This window comes from Chaetodon trifascialis, chromosome 13, assembly GCF_039877785.1.
Source record: "Chaetodon trifascialis isolate fChaTrf1 chromosome 13, fChaTrf1.hap1, whole genome shotgun sequence".
Taxonomy (NCBI): Eukaryota; Metazoa; Chordata; class Actinopteri; order Chaetodontiformes; family Chaetodontidae; genus Chaetodon; species Chaetodon trifascialis.
The window spans coordinates 15,586,351-15,607,914 of NC_092068.1; the positions used below are offsets into that span (position 1 = coordinate 15,586,351).

General features: G+C 43.3%; 1 protein-coding gene across 1 annotated transcript; it reads left to right on the forward strand.

Annotated features, from left to right (window-relative positions):
• Nucleotides 1-1,078: 1,078 nt before the first annotated feature.
• efemp1 (EGF containing fibulin extracellular matrix protein 1) lies at nt 1,079-19,698 on the forward strand. The gene is made up of 11 exons (XM_070978202.1): nt 1,079-1,267; nt 1,878-1,981; nt 2,163-2,208; nt 2,470-2,751; nt 13,749-13,871; nt 14,045-14,164; nt 15,223-15,342; nt 15,577-15,696; nt 16,545-16,671; nt 16,755-16,947; nt 17,764-19,698. Exons 2-11 carry the CDS (start codon nt 1,901-1,903, stop codon nt 17,923-17,925), a joined length of 1,374 nt encoding a protein of 457 aa, XP_070834303.1. The 5' UTR covers nt 1,079-1,267; nt 1,878-1,900; the 3' UTR covers nt 17,926-19,698.
• Nucleotides 19,699-21,564: the final 1,866 nt, after the last annotated feature.

Consider the following 21,564-nt stretch of genomic DNA (forward strand, 5'->3'; position numbering starts at 1 on the left):
ATCTGTTTAGCCTGTTAAAACTCTTAGAGATTGCAAGTTAAATACTCACATTAAAGGTCAAACAGTAGCCTTTTGTCTTTGAAGAGAAGAATCTGCTCTTTGCCAAGAGAAGTTTGTGAGTTTGACTGTGCAGCCACAGGATGTGGCACCATGCAGAATCTATCTGCAATCCTCCGTCATCCACACCCATTGAGGAAAGGTCAGAAGGTCAGCATTAAAGGAGCTGGTGCCAAGTCCATCTCTATCCACTCATATCAGCAAGCTGTTGGTACACATAAACACACACACACACACACACACACACACACACACACACACACACACACACACACACACACACACACACACACACACACACACACACACACACGCATATGCACACACAAACACACAATCACTTGCTGTCTCTTCACCCATGGGAAATCCAGGAAGCCATGCCAATTCCAGCAGATGTTCCTGAAGCGCAGGCATCTTGTAAACACCATGAAATGTATTGGAGGCTAATGTAGTGCTTGCTGACAGAGGTCCTCAACACATGATTTGATTTGACCACCTGCTGCACACACATACTGTACATATACACAGGCTCTGAAGTCCCTCACAGCATAACAAGGTCTGTGTGACAACCCAAAATGCTAGGAAGACTCCTTCTTAAAATACTGAAATGATGCAGATTAGTAAAAATCAAAATGGGTCTTGCTCCAGATTTCCTCCTAGAAATTATTAAATCATACAAAAACAAGGACAATGTCACTTAAAACTCCCTATGCGAGGGTTGAAAGAACACTGGCACAATAAGGACACACAAATTAAAACCTGACTGAATAATCTCTAATATGTATCATAACAGCAATTAAAGGCATGCAAATGCTTTGACATGACTTTATCTGTCAGCAATAAAATCAGACTACTGCTGCTGCTGCTGCTGGTCTCTCAGCACAGTTTTCCATTGATAGCCTTTTCTTCACCAGTCATCAGTCCATAGAGGGAGCCACTGTAGCCTGCTGATCGTTTGCTGCACTCCGGTGAGAGACGAACCCGGAGCTCAACCTGCCCGGTACACCGCCCCCAGCATGTCATACTGTACAAGCCGCATGTTCATCACAAGTGCTGCCTGCACTCTGACAACCATCTAACATCCACCGCACCATTTGCAGATTAAAGACCAGCCGGCTCCTGCGCACACGCTCGGATCTGCAGCAAAACACGAACCGGGGACGTTTCCTTCACCACGCCAGGAGAGTTGGAGACCCGCAGGTGATTGCAGGTACGTCGCCAAAGCGCCGCAGGATGACAAAGCTGTTTCATACAGCTCTCTGATCAGATAACAATGAAAACAACACACTGTTGGAGCTGTTCACGCAGTGTGTTCAAAGAAGTGATACAAAATCTGCAGTAGCACTTGTTTCAGATGTAGTTCGCTTGTTTCAGGGAATCGTCCAGTAACAAGTGTCAGTATCTCGAAACGAGGCAGAATGAAGAACACGCACACACCATTTGACTGGGCACCTTGTTAAGTTGGACATGTTTTGTGCAAATACAGACTTTTAATCAACTTGAGCTCTGCACGGCTGATTAACTCGTTCATTTTCCTGACACTGACTGACACACAAGGGCATGTTTACGCACGATCTTTACGCGTATTACGCACTAATCCTTTTGGAGAAAAACAGCAGAAAAACACTTCACTTAGTTGAAGTCGCAGATTTAGCTGGAGCGGCGCCAACATAAACATCACGCCAGCAGCGGGAGATGTTGGGACTCGTTAAGCAATGCCATCAATGATGTAATAACTGGTATTAAAACATGTAGGCTTGTCAAGCGAAAAATGATCTTGCACGCTCTATCCATTTGGTCTCTCTGCATCTCGTTTACAGTGCTGCTCCGACGTTTGGTCGACATGCTGGGGATCTGCGTGTGTCTTGTTGCGGTTTTCACACATGTCCTCTCTCAGGAGGCTGAGGAGCCCATCTCCTACACAGTAAGTGAGAGATTATAATTATTATTATTATTTTTACCAGCTAATGTTTTATCTGTAGGTTTAACACAACCTGGCATTTTTGAGGTGCTGTGTACTTTGATCTGCTGACGGACAACCCGGGTTCATGATTTTATGTGTCATCACGCATCGTTCCATGGTAATCATTATTTGTCCTTCACAGTGCACAGAAGGGTATGAGTATGACAGAGTCAGAGAGCAGTGCAGAGGTGAGAATGACAGATTGCCTTGTGGTTGTTGCATTTTTGTGCAGCTTTTCATGTTGAGGTTTTATTCTGATTGTTATTCTATTTTCATCCAAGCTTAATAGAAGTTGTCATATGAACAAATCAAAATGATTACAGTACATCCATCCATCCATTTTCTATGCCGCTTATCCCTTTCGGGTCGCGGGGGATTACAGTACAGCAAATGCTATATCTACTGTCTTACTTTTTTTCTTTCTCTCATGCTGTTTTTCCCTTTGTCAGACATCGACGAGTGTGCCTTGTTAGATGATGCCTGCAAAGGAGGGATGCAGTGTATCAACCACTTTGGTGGATACCTCTGCCTCCCCAAGAGTGCTGTCATCTATATCAGTAAGGAGGGTGAGCAGGTGCCGCCGCCGGACCCTGTCCCTCCTGCCCCTGCCCTCCCACCAAGCCAGCCTCAGCTCCCACGGGTGTTTTCAGGCGGCCAGAGGCTCACTCAACCCAGCCGGACCATCCCCTGTGCAACCGGATTCACTGCAGATGAGCAGAACCTCTGCAGAGGTAAGATCAACTGCACAGGCACTCCACTCCACCCCACCTCCTCCTTCTCCTTTCAGCTACAAGATGATATGAAGCATCATCAAAGTGCTTTGAAAAATTTGCCTTTCATTTTTTACTGCTTTACACCAACACATGGACTGTTCCTCTTATCTCAGCAAGTGGTGCTGACAAGCTCCTCAGGAGAGAAATTGGACTCTGTCAAGAGGAGCAGAGGCGTAACTGCAAAATATGATCTAGAAGTGCAAAGGGGATGCCACTATCTCTCCGTAAAAAAAAAAGTTTTTTTTTATATTACAGAATACTAAAGATTTGACTTTTAGCCTTCAGATTACACCCTAAAAATGTGGCTGCAAATTACTGTGCACTGCAGTCCACTGGCAAAATGAAGTGTCAGTGTTGAGAGGTGTTTTCTTATCTCTGAATATCAGTAGTATGCTTTTGTTGCACTTGGCCAGATGCAGAAGAATGTGTCTCTTGCAGCGCTACATAGGTATTTGATAATTACTTGTTAACGACTTAAGAGCCTCAATAAGCAGAGCTCCAAAGGTGAACTGTTCATCCATCTGTCTGACAGTCATCAACAGCTAAGCCATGCGTAGCTGCCAGATGTGTTGCAAGCTTCTCGTTTTTCTCTCACTGTGATGTCATGTTTTCTAAACTCTTTTGGTCGCTCGCAGCGTGATGTTTTTGGCCAGAGTTCAGCTTCTTCCTGAAATATAAAAAAAATGTTTTGGGTGTTGAGGTCCTCTGCTTCAGGGGCAAATCAGGGAGATTTTATATTGTGGCAAAGTCTGTGCTCACATATAGCCTTTGCACCCACCGTAGATTATTCCCTGGGCCTCGACAAGCTTGGTAGCTGCGCAAGACTGTGTGGGCGTGATCCTGTGTTTGAGCGAGACTCTTTGATCTTTACAAATGGGGAGTGGTTTAAAGATTCATTCTTTGTCTCATGAACACACACACACACACACACACACACACACACACACACACACACACACACACACACACACTGCACTGGTGCTCTTTGTTGCTGCTTTATGCCAGATGTTCTTAGCTGCACCTGAAAAGGAGAACCTCTGATATCACTTTTAACCTCTAATAGCTTTTAGTTTGTCGTGTGTGCTGAGGAGGTGGGAGGTGAGTGTGGACATGTAGAGCTGGCTGTGTAAATGTAATGTAAGACAAAGTGCATTACCATACAGTACATGTGTTCAGTAGTTAGGAACTCCTCGTGCCAATAGGCAGAGGCATGTGGTGAGTGGCTGTGTGATGAGGCTTGTGGTCACAGAGCTGCAGTGAAAGTAACAAATTTGATTTTACACCTGGGGCAAAGATATGTGTGAGGTGCTTTATGTGTTTCTCTGAATTGGAACCCAATTAGGTTTTATTAGAGTGTAAAACATGGCAGCATATCAGCTTAAGTAACCACATAAGCGAGCTGGCATGGGTATAATACTTATTCATTCACTGGCGTGCCGTTTCAGTGCATGGGCTAAACAAAGATAGGCTGTTGCTGTCAGTGTTATTGCTTTGAAATGACTGGGGTTTTAACTGGAAGGCGTCTCGTGCCGTTATGTGGGCGTATATTCCTGCTGGTAGAGTGATATAATCTTTGTTTACATCAGTCTCTGGTTTCTCTGTCATTACCTTTAACTCGCTACAATGAGCCAATTGTTCTTGGACACAGAATTGTCTTTTCTTTCTTTCTTTCTTTTTTGTTCCACAGTGGCTGTTTTGCACAGCTACGTACTGTATCTTGCTAGCGAAGGAATTCCCATTAACTTTCAATGGGGGGAAACCTCAACGTATCAAATAGCGCTTACATCAGGCTCCTTCCCTGCTAACTCACCACTCTGTGGAGGAAACCCAGAGTGCCGAGTCAGGTAGGGCAAAGGGGAAGATGAAAGGCTGACACTGACTAAATAACCACAGAAGTGCCGGAGCACTGACCGAGCCAGGTTGTACCAACGTCATGGGTTGTGCCGCTGCGGAGTTGTTTTGGTGACTTACTGCTGAGTGTGTGGCGAATAGTAGAGAGATCAGCTAAATGCTCTGGAAAAAATGAAGCCAATTTTCCAAAGCACAACTTAAATTGCTGAAAAAAATAGTTTTTAAAACAAAATAGCGTCTCTTACTATTCTTTATGCTGATTAAAACTGAACCAAACCACTAATTATATATAATGCACTTCACCCTGATATTTTTCCTTTTAAACGTAGCTTTCATATTGGTTCCCATGGGGATAACTGGTTGCAAATTGGCAATAAAGCCCCTTGGCCTTGAGTGTGAACCCAGGCCAAAAAGTGTGTGTTGTTGCAGTGACACATAGGGGAAGCCGCCGTCCTACTCCTGCCCGGCCACACAGAGAAACTATGAACCTTCACTGTATGTGTGACAGCTTAATGATGCCTCGCCATGCCATGACCTCCCCCACCCTCCGAACATACACACACACACATACTTACTGTGTTTACCGTCGGGAGATGCCTACAAGTGGCTCGCTGTAGTCTTGTGCATGCATATTAACTCTTAATTTCAGCTGAGGTGAGATCACTTCCTCCTGCAAATGAAGGTTGTCCATCAAAAGTTGTTGAATCAGTCGTTAAATCTGATGAAAAGTGGAAAGCAGTTATTTCATCATTCCTGTTCACAGTTGAACGCTGTCTGAGAGTACACCCCCATATTCTAGAGACTTAACTGTACTTTCAGTGACGTATGATGTTGGCTGAAATGTCGTACAGTATTTTACACTTTGTGGGTTCTGTTATTCTCCCCACAAGTCTTGACGCTTGAGGTGCTGCCTATTTATTTTTCATCTGTGAATTAGATACTCATGTGCTGCAGTATGGGACATGAGAGGACATGCCACTCCTGTTTACCTGTCTGGTTTCCTGAGGTCACGTAGGCCATATTACCACCTACATACATGCCTGACTAATTTCAACTACGTCTGGACCCTCTTCACCTGCAGCGGCTGTAAATCTTTCCTAAATATGTTCTATTAAGGCCGTTAAGCCCTGTGTGACAGAGAACTTGTGTACTTTTCCGAACAAGGCCGAGCGCATGCAATAACATTTTTCCACGCAGATGCAATGCACTTGGGAGGAATATCTCTGGAATGTCAGCGTTGGTTGTTTTTTCCGTTTGCTCCCATCTTTTGTGATGGTAGGAATTACTCACCACCTTGACAGATACAGTAAGCGTCGGATCGATCTGCGAGGAGCAGGAATGCAGAGAGCAGAACAACCAGAGAAAGAGAGCCCGCTGGTTGCAAGGCACAACATGACGCTGCTTCATGATTTGACCTTTGCAGCTTATGCTTTACAGCTCCATTTGGCTTTGTCTCATCCTGACATTTGCACTTGAAGAAACAAGCCCCAGCCACCAGTCTTTGCTGATCCACACACAATGTAAAAAGATGTGAGGATACAGAGAAAGCAGTTTATCAGGAAATTCCTTCAGATGTTATCCTGTTAGTGTTTGTTTCTCCCAAACATCCATCAAAGATAAGCAACACAGAATTGGAAAATGTTGTTGCACAGAGGGGAAGACTTCAACACGGAGGTGACTGCGATACAGGATGTACAGGATGTTAAATTAAAACATTCTGCAGCGATTTTGTTGCTCGACAGGAGGAAGTGGGATCAAACACAAAGCCCTTGCTTGATGAAAACTGACCCACTTTGTTTAGGGTTACTCAAAGAAAAAGACACCTGAGGCACACCTTTGTGCCTGTTGAACCCTCCTATTACCAGCTAAGCTCCCGGCTTCCACCTGCTCTCAGACTGATGATTTGCGCTGCCCTGCATCGGTATGTCTTCACTATGAGATTGTCCGTGTGCCCTATGATTTTACTGTCCAGCCCATTGCACCTGTTACACTGCAGTTTCAACTGTAACAACTAGTGTCGCATGTTTGATCCTTTGAATTGTAGATGCTTTCAGGGGATGGCAATGTCGGCCAGTCTGTCAGCTCACAGCAGTTCTTTGTTGAGAAAGAATAGTGGGATGGATTACCACGAAATTTATCGCAGACATTCATGCCTCCACCCGATGAATTGTATGACTTTTTGTATGACTTTTAATTTTAATGCTTTTCACTTATTTAGTTACCTGCCAAACTATGAACAGTTCCATCAGCCTTGGCTATACCTTGTGTTTATTAGTAAATGTTAGCATCCTAACAGGCTAAACTGAGTTGGTGAACATGGTAAACATCATACCTGCTATAGAAGTCATTGAGTGCATGCTAGTATGCTAATGTTAGCATTTAGCTCAAAGCACCAACCTGTCTAAGTTCAGCCTCACAGAGCTGGTAGCATAGCTACAGATATTGTTATTAAATGACTTATTATTTTGTTATGTTGATCTGTTTAATATGTTTCTCAGTTCATATCGAAAAATGATACCATATGAAATATTTACACAATTAATATTACTTGAAGTTACATTTATATGGTTCCATATAACATCTTCATACACCAGGAAGTTGAAGTCAGCTACATCTAAATGGATCAGTCAGCCAGCTGGTGTTATCCTCTGCTGTCACGATTCTCTAATAACCAAATTTAGAGGCTCCTTGTCAAACACTTTTGTTCATGTTCTCCTTTTATGTAAAAAAAAAAGAAAAAAAAAGAAAGAAAAGAAATATCAGCCAAAGAATCATTACCAGATTTTTAAACTAGTCATTGAATCAGTATCAAACATGCATTACTGGTCATGTTTTAAAGTCAATACTAGTGAATCAACATTGCTGTGATTTCTGGCTTTCAAAACTCACTTTCCATCTGTCAGCTGTGCCAGAAAACCTGTCGATGTTGCAACCCCTCAGCTGCTGATAAAGACGTTTCAAATTCTTTAATGCTCTTTTAATTACTGGATGTATTTTGACAGCAGTGTCTCAATATGTTTTTAATATCTTGATCTTAGAAACCAAGAAATCAAGAGTCAAACAACTGAAACGACTTCAGCAATAACATCTTAAAACCAAATCACCACAATACACGAGGAATCTTAAATGTCAGAGAATGACTTAAAGCCCTCCTGCCTTTTAGTCAGCACAACATGGTGACAGTATCGGCTAACTAACACTGCCAGAGTGGAGTAGAGTATCTTTCAGGCTCTGTGACTATAATCCGACTATCCTGCAGGCAGCCCCTCTTCTGGTTTGTGCAGCGCTGCTGTACGGCATGCTGTTATTGCTTGTGGTTTGCCTTTGGCTCCTTGCTGCCATCACATCAACGATGGCAGAGAGGAGCAAGGGGGAAGCAGCTTTGCCGTGCCTCCTCGGCGTAAGTGCTTAATGTTGTTGTTATTATTCTCCCTGAGGTCGGTGCCTGTCCAACGGCCAGCTGCTTCCTCCTCTGATGTGCGTACATGTGTTGCTCTTTCCGTTTACCTCATGATGGAAAGGGACACGGGGCTGCTATAAATCACTGTTGCGCTCAGCTGGGTGACACATGCGATCGCAGGGTCCGTGTTTCTCACAGTTTCTCCTTTTCTTGATCTGCACTATCACTGTTATTTTGACCATATTTTCAGCATCCGTGTTTGCAGGTTTCATTCCTTCCATGCCACAGATTTTGCCTTAAAGGCCATAAATGGCTACAGCCCGACCACTGACATGTCAGGTGGGCAGAGCGAATGATTTTATCCGCATTGAAAAGCAGGAGAGTGGCTCAGCACTTCTTTTTTCTCAACGTTTTCACAGTAACAGGAAGGATTATTATCAGTCGGGAATGTAGCTGGCACACTGGACGGATTTTCAAGAATGTCAAGACTCTGCCCGACCTTTAGAAGAGTGTGGAACAAACTCACAAATCAGTTAGTAAGTGTCAGCATGACTAAAACTCCTGTTCCTCCTGAACAATGAGAGCGATGAGAAGGGAATCTTGGGAGTGGTGCAAATAGCAAGAGCATGGAAATATTTCATGCCCTAATACGGATGGAAATACACGGAATATAAGGTTAGAGTGTCTTGAATCCTTTGATTTCTTATCTTCTTTGTGTTTGGACTTGCTTTGAAAGGGAAACACTACCACTCCCATTTGTCCTGAGGTTGTGTTCAAGCCAGTGATAGCTGCATTTCGCACTGCATCGCAGAGAGAAATGAAACACGCGTGATTGCTAGGAGGGGTGATATTAAGGTGTTTGAGCTTAAGCAAAAGCAAACACTCAGGGGCTGGTGTGTGACATGCTAATAAATTTGACGTTGTGAAATTTTATGGGCTATTAACATCGCACATCTTGCCCCCTGCTTTCCCAAAGATTGAATTATCCAATAATCAGAGGGAAACAGAGATGCTGTCCAAGTGCAGGATGGCTCCAACTGTTCTTTGGAACAGCTCCTGCTTTCCATTGCAGTGGTTCAGTGAAAACAAGACTAAATGCTCTCAAGTGATAATTACCACAAGCCCTATCATGTCAGTATAAATCTGGAGCAAATAACACATTGTTCTGAAATCGGGCCAAAAAATTTTTAGTCTCCATTTTGGACACATGATGATTTTTTTTTTTTTTACCCGTGTTCACACACGAACGAATGAGCACTCACACCAAAAATGCATCTCCTCATTCTCTAACACATTGTAAGCTTTGCAAGAAAGGCCATTTAATGTTCAAGCACCTCAAACAGGACCTCTTATACACACACACACACACACATACACACACACACACACACCCACTGATCCGTACACACACACACACACACTCACATTCTTTGAGCTGCCGCCATCCCCGTTACTCCCCCAACTCCCACAAGGCATTTAGAATTAATCTCCTTGAAAAGCAAGGAGTTTTTAACTCTGACATCACATATGCACACACGGCCGTAAATCTAACTTCAAATCTTAAAAAGCCCTTTTTTGTTTAAAAAAAAAAAGCCTCCACCCTCCTCTCCTCATTCTTTCCTTCCACTCTTCTGCTGGACCGCCTTATCTTTCCCTGTGATGTTGCAGCTCTTAGAGGAAACTTGTAAGCTGTATTAAATAAATTTTGGAAAAAAAAAAAAAAAAAAAAAAAAAAAAAACTGACCCCAGAGAACGGAGTCACTTCTCCCCACACGCAACACATCATCACGTTTGATGGCTTGTTGCTGTAAAATCTGTTTTCCTGTGTAAACTCTATGGACTGTGCCGCATGTGGTAAGCTGTGGAGGCTTTATGGGACCTAAGAGCCAGCCAGTGTGGGATGCCCTCCCACCCTACCCACACACACACATACCCACGCACACACAAACTTTTGTGGCACTTTGTCTTGGCAGCTTCTTAAAGGTTTAGTGACAAAGTAGCAGTTACCACAAGATATTCCCGTGAATGAACCTTTGGATTGCATTCAGCACATATGCTTTTATTTAGAGCTCTCCAAACTTTCTTGAAGGGAGTGAGGATGACTCTGACTTTTCCATACACAGAAGTTCTGAAGAAGCATCCCTGCATTGTTAGCAACGTGCAGTTACGGCTTTCTCAAACAGCTCATGGTTTCTGCACCTTATGTACTGTAGGAGAGTGACAGTCTGTTTGATGATTCATTTCGTCTGCCAGAGAAGCCAAAACCACTCTGAGCAACAGTGGCTTAAATTTAGTTGGACTCCAGGTAATTCACGCCAAAATCATTTTAAGTGCACTTGTTGTGATTATATTTGGCAGCAATGGTCCAAATCTAGAGCAAAGGCTGCTATCAGGCTCTGATCCATACTCTGAGTCTTGAAGCCATATGTTGACCAGCTCTGGCTCACATTTTGTCTTCAATTCACTCTGAACAAAGTGTGCCAAACTGCAATTGGTCAAACTCTGCTGCCAATCTGTGCTGGCACTACTCCTGTCCAAGAACATAACTGCTTACACCAAGGGATCTACTGTTCAAGCAGTCACAGCAATACAAAAATAAAAACTGAATACAAAGTAAACAAAGACAAAAAAAAAGCCCCTTACCTATTTAGAGGCCATTTCAATGGGCTAATGAGTGTTTAGCCGCAGGAGTAGCGCAGCCTGAGCAACGACAACGTCGGTTGGTCAGAATTGTCTCAACACTTTGATCGATTGCCGTAATTTCTTAACGTAAGAGGCTGAATATTGGATGAACTCTAATATATCTGGTGATCCTCAGGCCTTTTATCGCCACCGTTGTGTTGCGATTTAAATAGGCCCAAAATTTTGGTTTATGACCAAATATCAGCAAATATAATGGCATTCCCATCAACCCTCAACTGTTCAATGCCAATTAACAAAAGTTAACACTCTCACATGCAAAAAATAAAGTGGTAAAACATTGTAAACATTGCACCTGCTAACCATCAGCATGCTAGCATTGTCATTGTCAGCACACAGGCTTTATTTTATCAGAGATCAGGCGTCTGAGACTTGTGTTGTCTGAATCTACTGCCAGAGGGCAGGGCATTTCCAGTCCCAATGAATCACCAAATACCTCCAGTAAGCAGGCGTGGTTGTGATTCATGGTGACTTGATCTAGCTGTTGCTGTCTATTAGCTAACTATTTGTTGACATTGGTCTTGTGTTTATACAGGATTTCACTTACAGTTTTTTCTCTGACAAGCACATCACCCTGTTGCTTTAGCTAGTGGTTTACCTTGCTAGCTTGTGTAGCTACTTGTCAAGGCTAGCTAATACAGTAGTGTGGCTTCTATATTGTCTTCTGCATCAACCTGCAGCTTTCTGCATAATCAAACTAGAGCATCAAGAGGTGTTGTTTTTGTGAAGTTGTTTTGCTGCACTGTGTTTAGTGAGAAAACGATCTGCCAGGTAATATTTACCTGAATATGCTGTGTTATTAACTGAGGAGATGATGTTAGACAGTATTGTCACCCAGACGGATGTGACCTGATAAACACATATCATGCAAGCAGTGTTGAGTTAGATGCATATCTGTGGCCATGCACATTGCATGAAGAAATCCATCATTCACATTCAGAGCAGGAAGATGTCTTGACCGAAGAGGCTGGATCTGGATGCCACAGGTCTACCGCCAACAGCGACAGGGACCCTGTAATGCACCAGGGCTTTTTTAAACAGCCATGTCATGAAGCCTTTGGGCTGTTGCAAGTGGCTCAGTATCACATGGTGTGATACTGCTGGAATCCAAGCATTTGGTTTCTCGCTGACACTTGGTGCTGGTTGTGGATGCACTTTCCCAGATGCCTTTCAAGCCACATCAGAGCTTAGATTTTCCAGAACAACACAGCTTTTATCTTTGGCCTTCACTGAGTGAGCAACAGACCTTGTCTGTGCATTCCTGCTTGCATGCAATTCGCACCTGTTGTCTCTCAGGTGCACCTTTAGATAAGCCCTGCTTTTGTGTCCCTAATGTAGTGAGTGCATCTTATCACTGTGCCCCTAGTGACTTCAGCACATTTTAGCCCTCTTCCATTTCCTTCCTTTATGGAGCAAGGACAACTTACTTTCTGTCCACCTTTCGGTTCATGGGCCAGTTTCTCACCGGCACCTGTCCCACTGGACAGTGGGGGCTGTGGGGCTGGCATATAGGGCATTTGAGGCATGCAGGGAAGAGCTTGATCCTGTCCACCTGATATCAAATGAAACATTTTCTTGGGAGCATCAATTCAAGATGTGTGTGCAGCAGCAAGTTTAGCTTCCTAGGACTTATTTTAATTGATTTATCATTTGATCCTAGTGGCTTCTCTATGAAGAGGAGCTCCATGAGTATGTAACTGTTTGTCTCAGGTGCATGTAAACTCTGCAGGAGGGATAATACAGCCCAGTCACAAGGGAAGACAGAGTGCAATTTTTATTTTTTCCAGTTACCTTCCAGTCAGTTTTTTTCTGACTATTGTTAGGCTATGCACGTGTCAAATCACAATGCAGTTATAGTACCCCCCCCTTTTCCTGTGTGCGTGTGGTATTGAGTATAACTGTCTGTCATGCTGTTAAACTGATGCCCACTGGCTGTCTGCATATGATGGGTTGTGTCAGACCACCCAAGAGGACTGCTGGTGGGCCCACAGGGATGAGAGTATACAGTATGGGCGTATTTCTAGTGTGTGTGTGAGAGAAAGAGAGAAGGATGGAAGTTCAGAAAAAAGTGGGGGTGGGGGGTTATAGTGAGCAAAGCCTTTTTGAAGAAGCTCTGGCTCCAAGCAAATCAAAAATTGAGAACGTGTTTGTAGGATCAACAGAAAAAGGAGAATCTTTCCACTGCTGTGTCGTGTGTTTTAGCCCAAGCTGGAAAACGTGTGCTGAAAACTCAACTGAGAACATGAAGAAAAAAAGTGCTTTTTAACATATTAGCATAGCCATAACCTCACCTTAACATCACCAATGTCGTACAACTACACTGCTAATTGAATATACAGCGTCATTTATTTTAGACATTCTGGACGTAACTTTCAAATTTGATTTGGTAACTTCTGAGTTTGCACATCATGTTTATCATTAAGTCAGTCAGTGATAAAACCTGCAGTTTTTTTACAGCATAGATATATATTTTGAGAAATGTAGCTTGTTTCTGGCCGAGGCTTTGTGTTTTTAAGCTTCTTTTACTAGCATCAAACTAGAGCTTATCGTGTTATATAACTTAAAAATGATCTGGTGAGAGATAGAAAGTGAATGTGTCTGGATCTGTGTGCTTCTGGGTTGATGGATGTCTGGAGAAAGCGAGGTGTTGTGGTAGAAAACGCATGACTTATCATTTGAGCTCTTTGTCTCTTTCATACACACACATACACACTTCCTCTTTCAAAAAGCTGTCCTGTTAGTAGAAGATACGATCTGTGTTTTCCTCCCCACCCGGAGCTGCTGAATAAAAGCCCTCCTTATTTAATCGCCTGCTCTGTGCGGACATGTGTGTTTATACGTGTGTCTGTGATGTGCTGGTGTCAGGGATCACAGAAAACCGTTCATACATCACAGATCACAGTGTGCATTCAGTCCAGACATGTTGCATTGCTTTGTTGGCCATGTGTTCCTGCATTCACTAACTTGGTTCCTCCCGTTGTGTGTTTCTGTGTGTTTATTGCAGACGTAGATGAGTGTGCGACAGGTAGACACACTTGTGGCCCTGAACAGACGTGCTACAACACCAGAGGCTCCTACACCTGCCAGTGTCCTCCGGGCTACCAGAGGAACGGAGACCACTGTGTGGGTGAGTCACGCTCTCTCCCCTCTTGCCTCGTCACATGATTAAAACTGGTGTCAAACTTTTGAAAAGGCTGCTGCGTTGTCTTTTATCAACTGATTTAAAGAATTGATTGACTGTCCTGTACGTGTGTGTGTGTGTGTGTGTGTGTGTGTGTGTGTGTGTGTGTGTGTCTGCAGACAGAGACGAGTGCGCCCTGACCCACTACTGCATGCACAGATGTGTGAACACACAGGGCTCATACTACTGTGAGTGCAACGCAGGTCACAAGTTGGCCAGCAACAACCACAGCTGTGTTGGTAAGTCACTGAAAAGCCATGTGTACTCATTTGCTAGTGTGTGCTTGTGTGTACAGCATCAAATTATATAAACATTTTGCTTCAGTGATTTGTTATTCTGACATAGCGTGTGAGACATTTTGTGTCAGTGTTGATTCCACCTAATCTGCTCAGTTACAAGGCTGATTTTTAATAGATTTCGGCACAAAATGCTGCATGTATGCTTGATGCAGTTTCTAAAAACTGTGTTTACAGAGTGCTTTACTGTACATAGAAGTTAAACCAAACCACACAGCAGGCCAAAAGAGAATCAAGTGCATACATGTTAAAACATTACGAGATAATGAAAGTAAACAAAAGAGCCACAAGTGAAATTAATACAAATACATGAATACAACTGAGTAGTCAGATAAAGTTGCAATCAGGTAGATTTAAAGGGGTGCCATGTAATACAAAGCAGAGGATGTCAGCTTACCAAATTCTAGTGTTCACACTGTTTCTCTCTCATTCCTCAGTTTTCTCAGGATGCAGATATTTTCAGGTCAGGAATAGCTTAACAAAACAAATAGTGAAAAAGCAGCTGTTTTTTTTTTCTTTTTCTTTTTTATGCCTGGAAGCTCAGAGCTATCATGAGATTCACCATGCAACCTGAACCCGCACAGCAAATCTCCCTCTGAAGTCAAAGGATGTTATTGAAAATGTTCCACTGTGATAGAGAGCTGTTTATCTCTGAAACACATTTAGAAATCCATCAAAAACCCATGACTGGCTCCCAGCTATGTTGAAACATGTGCGTGTGCTGAACGTGTGCATTCTGTATTTGTGTGTATGTGTGTGTGTGTGTGTGTGTGTGTGTGCTTCTTTTTGACCTGCATTGGGAAGTCCAACTTCCCTTTGGAAATAAATGAGACAATTAAATAGTATTTATAGTCACTGTTCTTTCTTAAAGTATAATAGGTGAGTGCTGTGCCAGTATTACCAGATTGATGGCTAAAACTACAAAAACAAGTTCCAAGTTGTTATAAACCAGAATAATCCCTGTTATATCCATGTATGTAAAACATCTGTTTTTGTTCCAGATGTGAATGAATGTGATGTGCAGAGTCCCTGTCAGCACCACTGCTACAACCTGATTGGCTCCTTCCTCTGCCAGTGTGACCAGGGCTATGAGCTGGCACAAGACACGGTCTCCTGCCAAGGTGGCCACACACACACACACACACACACACACACACACACACACACACACACACACACACACACACACACACACACACACACACACACTATATATACATACATAGGTACACACAGTGACAGATGAATGCATGTTTGCAAACACCCATCATATTCCCATTTTTCATCGTGCTCTGCTTTACACTAAACGTCTGTTTGCGTGTGTGTGTGTGTGTGTGTGCATATTTTCTGCACAGACATTGATGAATGCAGCTTCTCCAGCTACATGTGCCAGTACCAGTGTATTAACAGCCCAGGAAGTTACTCCTGCGAGTGTCCAGAGGGATATCAGCTCCAGGGAAACAGGTTGTGTCAAGGTACTGCAGCTCTCCTCTTTCCTCTCCCTTTTTTTTTAAATCCCTTCTTAGTTTATTTATTTATCTATCTGACCCTCCTTTCTGTTTTCACACACAACAAAGTTCCCAAGCAAGTCCTCTCCTCTCCCTCCCTTCCTCCTCGTCCCCAGCTCTTTGAAGATAACTATTAAGAGGAAGTCCATCCACTATTCTACCTCTCAAGCAGGGAATGAAAGCCACTCTCAACCGGTACTGTCATGGAAAGAATGCAGAGGTTGGGCAACACAAATACACAGCAACTTTGTGTTGCCCTTCTAAGCCACCTCTGTGAATTTATATGCATGATGTTGGTTTCTTGAAGTGGATTTATTTGAAGCTCCGGCGCTCACTCAAAGGGTGAGCTGTTATTTTTTCCTCTCCCCCTCGGTCAGGTGCAGGCTTTATAGGGGGAGCCATGAATCCGGCCGGTTGTGTCAGAGGGACCATTTGGTGATGAATCCAGGTTGCTGTGCCAGAAATAGCCCTGTGGTTTGGGGCACGTTTGATGGGGTTATTTTCATGGTGCTGCAAGGAAAGAGCTGAAGTTAGGCCTTTGGGGGATGCATTGGGGGCTTCCCTCAACTACAGATCTGCAGGCTTCCCTCTTGTGTTGCCTTGCATCTCCACAGCTGCTGCAAATGCAGCTACAAACCTGAAACACAATTCCCAAACTGTACATGTCCTGAACTTTGACTGTTTTCACAGCTCTTTTCATGAAGCATGTTGAGTTTGTGTGTGTTTTGGAAGAGTGGGAATACTAATATTGTCATCCAGCTATTTTTGACTATTCAATACTTATTTTCTCTCTCTGTCGCTCTGCCAATCACCAGACATAAATGAGTGTGAGACGGGGACCCATAACTGCCAAGATGATGAAATGTGCTGGAACTATTATGGAGGCTTCCGCTGCTATCCCAGAAACCCCTGTGAGGCGCCTTACACCAAAACCTCTGAAAAGTCAGTAAACATCATCCACTTCTTTTATTTGACTATCATCAGTGCAGCCAGTTTCACAGAGATTGTCGCAAATGTGTTTGCAGTCGCTGTATCTGCCGGTCCCAGGCTGAGTGCCAGGGTCTCCCACCTTCAATTGTCTACAAATACATGAGCATCCAGGCGGACCGGACTGTGCCAGCGGACATCTTTCAGATTCAGGCCACCAATATCTATGCCAACACACACAACACCTTCAGGATCAAAGCTGGGAATGAGGCAGGAGAGTTTTTCCTGCGGGTAAGACGATGGGAATTATTTTTTGTGTTGCATGGAAAGCTGGGGGAGGGTGGAAGAGGTCATAATGAGTTAAGATTAAATGCTAAACTGTTACAGTGTTGTGATGCTGTCAAAATATGCAGTTTCAAGCTAAATCCATTAAATTACTCACATATTCACACTATTATTATCCCAGACTCCACCTCATACAATTACCCAACCTTATATTTTATCAGCATATGGCACCTGTAACATAGTAGTTACAGGTATGCTGTAAACAGGCCACTACCAAGATATTATTTGGAGCTTCAAGCAAACAAGACTGAGAGTCTATAGCCATGTTAGTGGCTTTAGGCTGCACATAGACACTGCTTTGCCAAAGAGATGAGGATCAGGGGATCACCAAAGTCTGACGGATTCATCCTCTGGACCCCATGAATATCTGTACAAAATGTCATGGCAATCCAATTGAAAGTTGTATAGATATGTGATGCATCTGTATTCATGTCGGCTGATCATACTTACTGTGTGGAGTTTGCATGTTCTCCCCGTGTTCACCTGGGGTATCCTCCTAAAAATCCCCCACTAAAAACATGCAAGAAGTTCACCACCTAACCAATGGTGACAAAAAAGGAACTGGGTCCCCGGGCGCCGTTGTCGGCTGGCAGCCCACTGCTCCTGGTCTGCTGCAGAGGAAGGACTTGCTGGGATGGGTTAAAAGCGGAGAAAAGAATTTCACATGAGCATGGCGTGTGCAGTTTCCCCCCCTGTAACTCTGCATGGTGTGTTGTCTGTGACTAATAAAGGGATGTCTTTCTTTCTTATATTTTCTTACAGCGTTCCAGCAATGTGAGTGCCATGCTGGTTCTAACCAAGCCTCTGTCAGGCCCCAGGGAGTACGTCGTGGACCTGGAGATGGTCACTCACCATCTGACCATGAACTACCGCTCCAGCTCACTGCTGCGACTCACCATCATAGTTGGGCCCTACGCCTTCTGAGCACCGCAGTTCCCAGCAGCCCACATAAGTCTGGTTCAGCAAACATAGCAGTGTAACACAGCAGATGCCTGTATCAGCATAACATAAAGTACATTTTCATACAATACATGCATACGACATATAACATAGGCTGTGCCAGTCTCATACAGCAGCACAGTAGTTCCAATAGGCTTGCTCACGACAGACCAACCCATGCTGTGATGTGACCACTGGGTATCTTTTTCTCTCAAGGTGCAGGGAAGCATTGTGTTGAAGGGTTTTAGTGTCCTGAGAAACAAAGCAATTGTGTTTCAACAACAGCACTTAACAGTAAATCTATTTTCGTCTTTAAAGGTGAAACAGGTTTGACTTTAAGTGCCTGAAGTGGACATAGGAAAGATGCTGGATACACTTACAATGGGGACCAGAGCAGCAGCACTCAGGAAAAGAGGCCTAGTGGACACACAGCCTAACTGTGATACATTTTTGATGCAGCTGTACATACATTTATCACTTTGTTCGGACCAGAACTGCTTACAATAACCTGTGTGTGTGCATCAGTGAAGCACTCTGTTGTAGGAAAGAGAGAAAAATCATGTTTTTAATGTAAATGTACCTGACAAATATCCAATATGAGCAGCTTTTGACACAAAAGTAAATTACGGACCTTGTAAATCACAGCTTCTGTTGATAAATGTTGTAGGGGTTAGTGCTGCTGCGCCACACTGTTTGTGCAAGTTTCTGTACAGTTTTACTCATGAGTAATAATTTCCAGAGAAGTCCAGAACAGTTCAGAAGTGTAAAGGGGGGGGGGATTTGTGAGTTGAGAGTGCTAAACTTTGCATGACAACAGTCTTGATGCTTGTAGACTTAACTCACAGGGGTTAAGTCATGTACATACCGAGGTAGCAAATCTGTGTATGTGGATGTTTGTGTGAGCGTGTGTGTGTGTGTGTGTGTGTGTGTGTGCGTGCCTGACTTGTGTATGCATGCAAGTAAGTGAAAGTGTGAAGCACAGAGGGAGAGAAAGGGAAAGAGTGAGAAAGAGCTTGTTCTCTGCCTCAGGTTCAGTGGATGTGGTTGAGCTGTTTATGCGTTTCTGTGATGCCATCCCCGCAGCCCTCGGTCACAGAGGCAATAACAAGAGATTTTTGAACTCGAGAACACGCGCAGGAAATGACGGCTTTCATAACACACCTTGGCCAATTGACCGCTCATTGGTGCCACAGTGATTCTCCAGAGGAACAGCTGGGCTTTCTAATGTCGGTCCCAGTCAAGAAGTCACACTGGCACCGGGCTGGCTTGCGTGATAAACATAATTACAGAGCTTTGCCCCGTCGCTGCTCGGTGTGTGACACAGGGGATTATTAAAGTGCTAATACAATGCCACCACACTTTTTGGCAGAATGAGAAATCTTTCACTACCTGCTTTGCCTTTCATGACTCCACGTGTCTGCTCTGGCTTATGCTGAAACACTGTACACTGTTGACACACAGCACTGAAAACCACATTAGAAACCAGCATGTTGTCACCACTCTTAAGTGTAGAAAGTTATCCATCTATGCATCTTTTATGTGGTTTCAGCGGCGATCATGCCACAGTGCCTTAGAGGTTTAAACACAAAAAAATGTAACACTAATCTTTCATCATTCATGCTGACTGTTAACTTCCATCATTGAAATGCCTTAATGTCTTTCTCTTCTATTTAAAATATATTTTGTCATTATGTATCTTATATTGATTGTACTCTGAAGAGCAAAAGTTATATTGTTGAATAAAATATGATGAATAAATGGGGCTTGGTTGGTCTGTTTTTTTCTATCCATCAGAGCAAAGAAATGGCGACAAATGCTGTGCCGCACCGCGCCTGCGCCAAATTGAACAAGATCTGACTTCATGTATAATATAATGGAAAATGCTGTGGTTGCGTGAAATGCTCTGCTGAGGATGATTTCATCTGAATATAACAATGATAAATGCAGTGAACATGATGCCCCAGCCATCATATCTATCTTATTTAAAGACATCCAGAGGGGATATAGTAATATAGTATGTTGAGTCAATGTGTGCTGAGGGACAAACGTGAAGCCAGCACACACACACACACATACAACATATTTAGATCTGAAATTGGTTGGGAGTGGTTTTATGGTAAGTTGTTACTCAATCATTCTGCCGTCGAGAGCTTTAGTCAGAGCAGTGTTGGGACGTGTAAGATGATACATGATGTGTCATTGCTCCCCTAACCCCATCTTCAGCTCCCCGCTCACTGGAGCTGTGTTTTTGCTGTCCATGCATGATTCAACCCCCAGGAGAAAACATTGCTCACCCACTTTTTCTGTGACTCAACCATGCCCTGAGCTTCATAAGTAGAGCAACATTTTCAGGTTCTTGTTCTTGATTAATATTCCACTCAGGGTCACGGTGAAGATAATTAACTTAATCTCCCTGCATATAGCGAGACATTTCATTAATCACTCATAGATTTATTAAACAGATCAAAGCCCAAGTCACTGGCTGAGGATCACAGGAAAGGAAAAAGTCATGAAAGTTCACTAAGTTGAATGTTTGTTACTCTCTGTCATCTCCTTACCACAATATCCTTGTGATGCAATAACTATAGTTTTTTTCTTTTTTTTGTTACTGTTTTTACTTGTTTGGGGTCAGATCTTAGAGGGCAGTCATGCATTTACACAGCTGAGTCAAGTGGATATTTCAGAATTGAGGAATGTAGTATAAGAGGATTAGCTGAATTCTGCACATACATCCTCAAGGCATCTTTTTCTCCTGCAAAAAAATTAGGTTTGGTTCTTTATTGCAGTTGCAGTCCAGTGCGGGCCCCTACTGACCCCCCTCTATCTCAGAAACTATGGTAACTTCACTGAGTACAATCTTGTTTAAAGCACAAATAGATTTTCTGTAATGTATACAGTCAAAACCAATCAGTGATTACAAAATAATTTAACACATACAGCATGCAGTATGGCAGTATGTGATACCAAGAAGATGAAATCCAATTGTTGTGTTATTGTGTCACCAAAATCTCTGTGAGGCTGCACTGAGGCACAGCAGTGCTGTGAGCATAATGCTCGTATCAACAGCAACAATGCTCATTTTGCATGCTAACACTTGCTAATTAAACACAAAGTACACCTGAGGCTGATGAGACTGTCATTAGTTTTGCAGGTATTTGGTCATAGATGAAAATATTGGACAAAAAAACCCCTCACAAATGGGATGGTGAGACAATCTTTATGGTGCAGGAGAACTTCATTAATTTAGACATTTACTGGTCTTGGATAAATCCAGGTTTAAGCAGGGCCTACATCACAAAAATGTTGCTGAAGCTCAAGTGATTAATCACGTCTTACTGGGAATTCACTCACAATCACTTCACAGAGTGCAGTTACTTTATGTTCTCCTCGGCCTGTCTTGAGCTCTTTCAGAGTGGGTGTCAGGGAGAGAGGTGAGAGGTGTTTTAATGGCAAGAGAGAGAGTGCATGAAGAGGTGAGAAGTGAGTAGTTTATTGGATGGCATTTGAGATCGGAAAGACATAATGGGATGAGGTCACTTGTTAACACTGGCAAGAAGTGCCACACGAGGGTGGCATAACCACACAAGGGCATTCAGAGGGAGACACGCTCACACATACATGCAC

Coding starts and splice junctions, on each gene's coding strand:
- efemp1 (XM_070978202.1), top strand. CDS start 1,901: ATGCTGGGGATCTGCGTGTGTCTTGTTGCGGTTTTCACACATGTCCTC. Junction 2,209..2,469: donor AGTCAGAGAGCAGTGCAGAG/GTGAGAATGACA, acceptor TCCCTTTGTCAG/ACATCGACGAGTGTGCCTTG. Junction 2,752..13,748: donor TGAGCAGAACCTCTGCAGAG/GTAAGATCAACT, acceptor TGTTTATTGCAG/ACGTAGATGAGTGTGCGACA.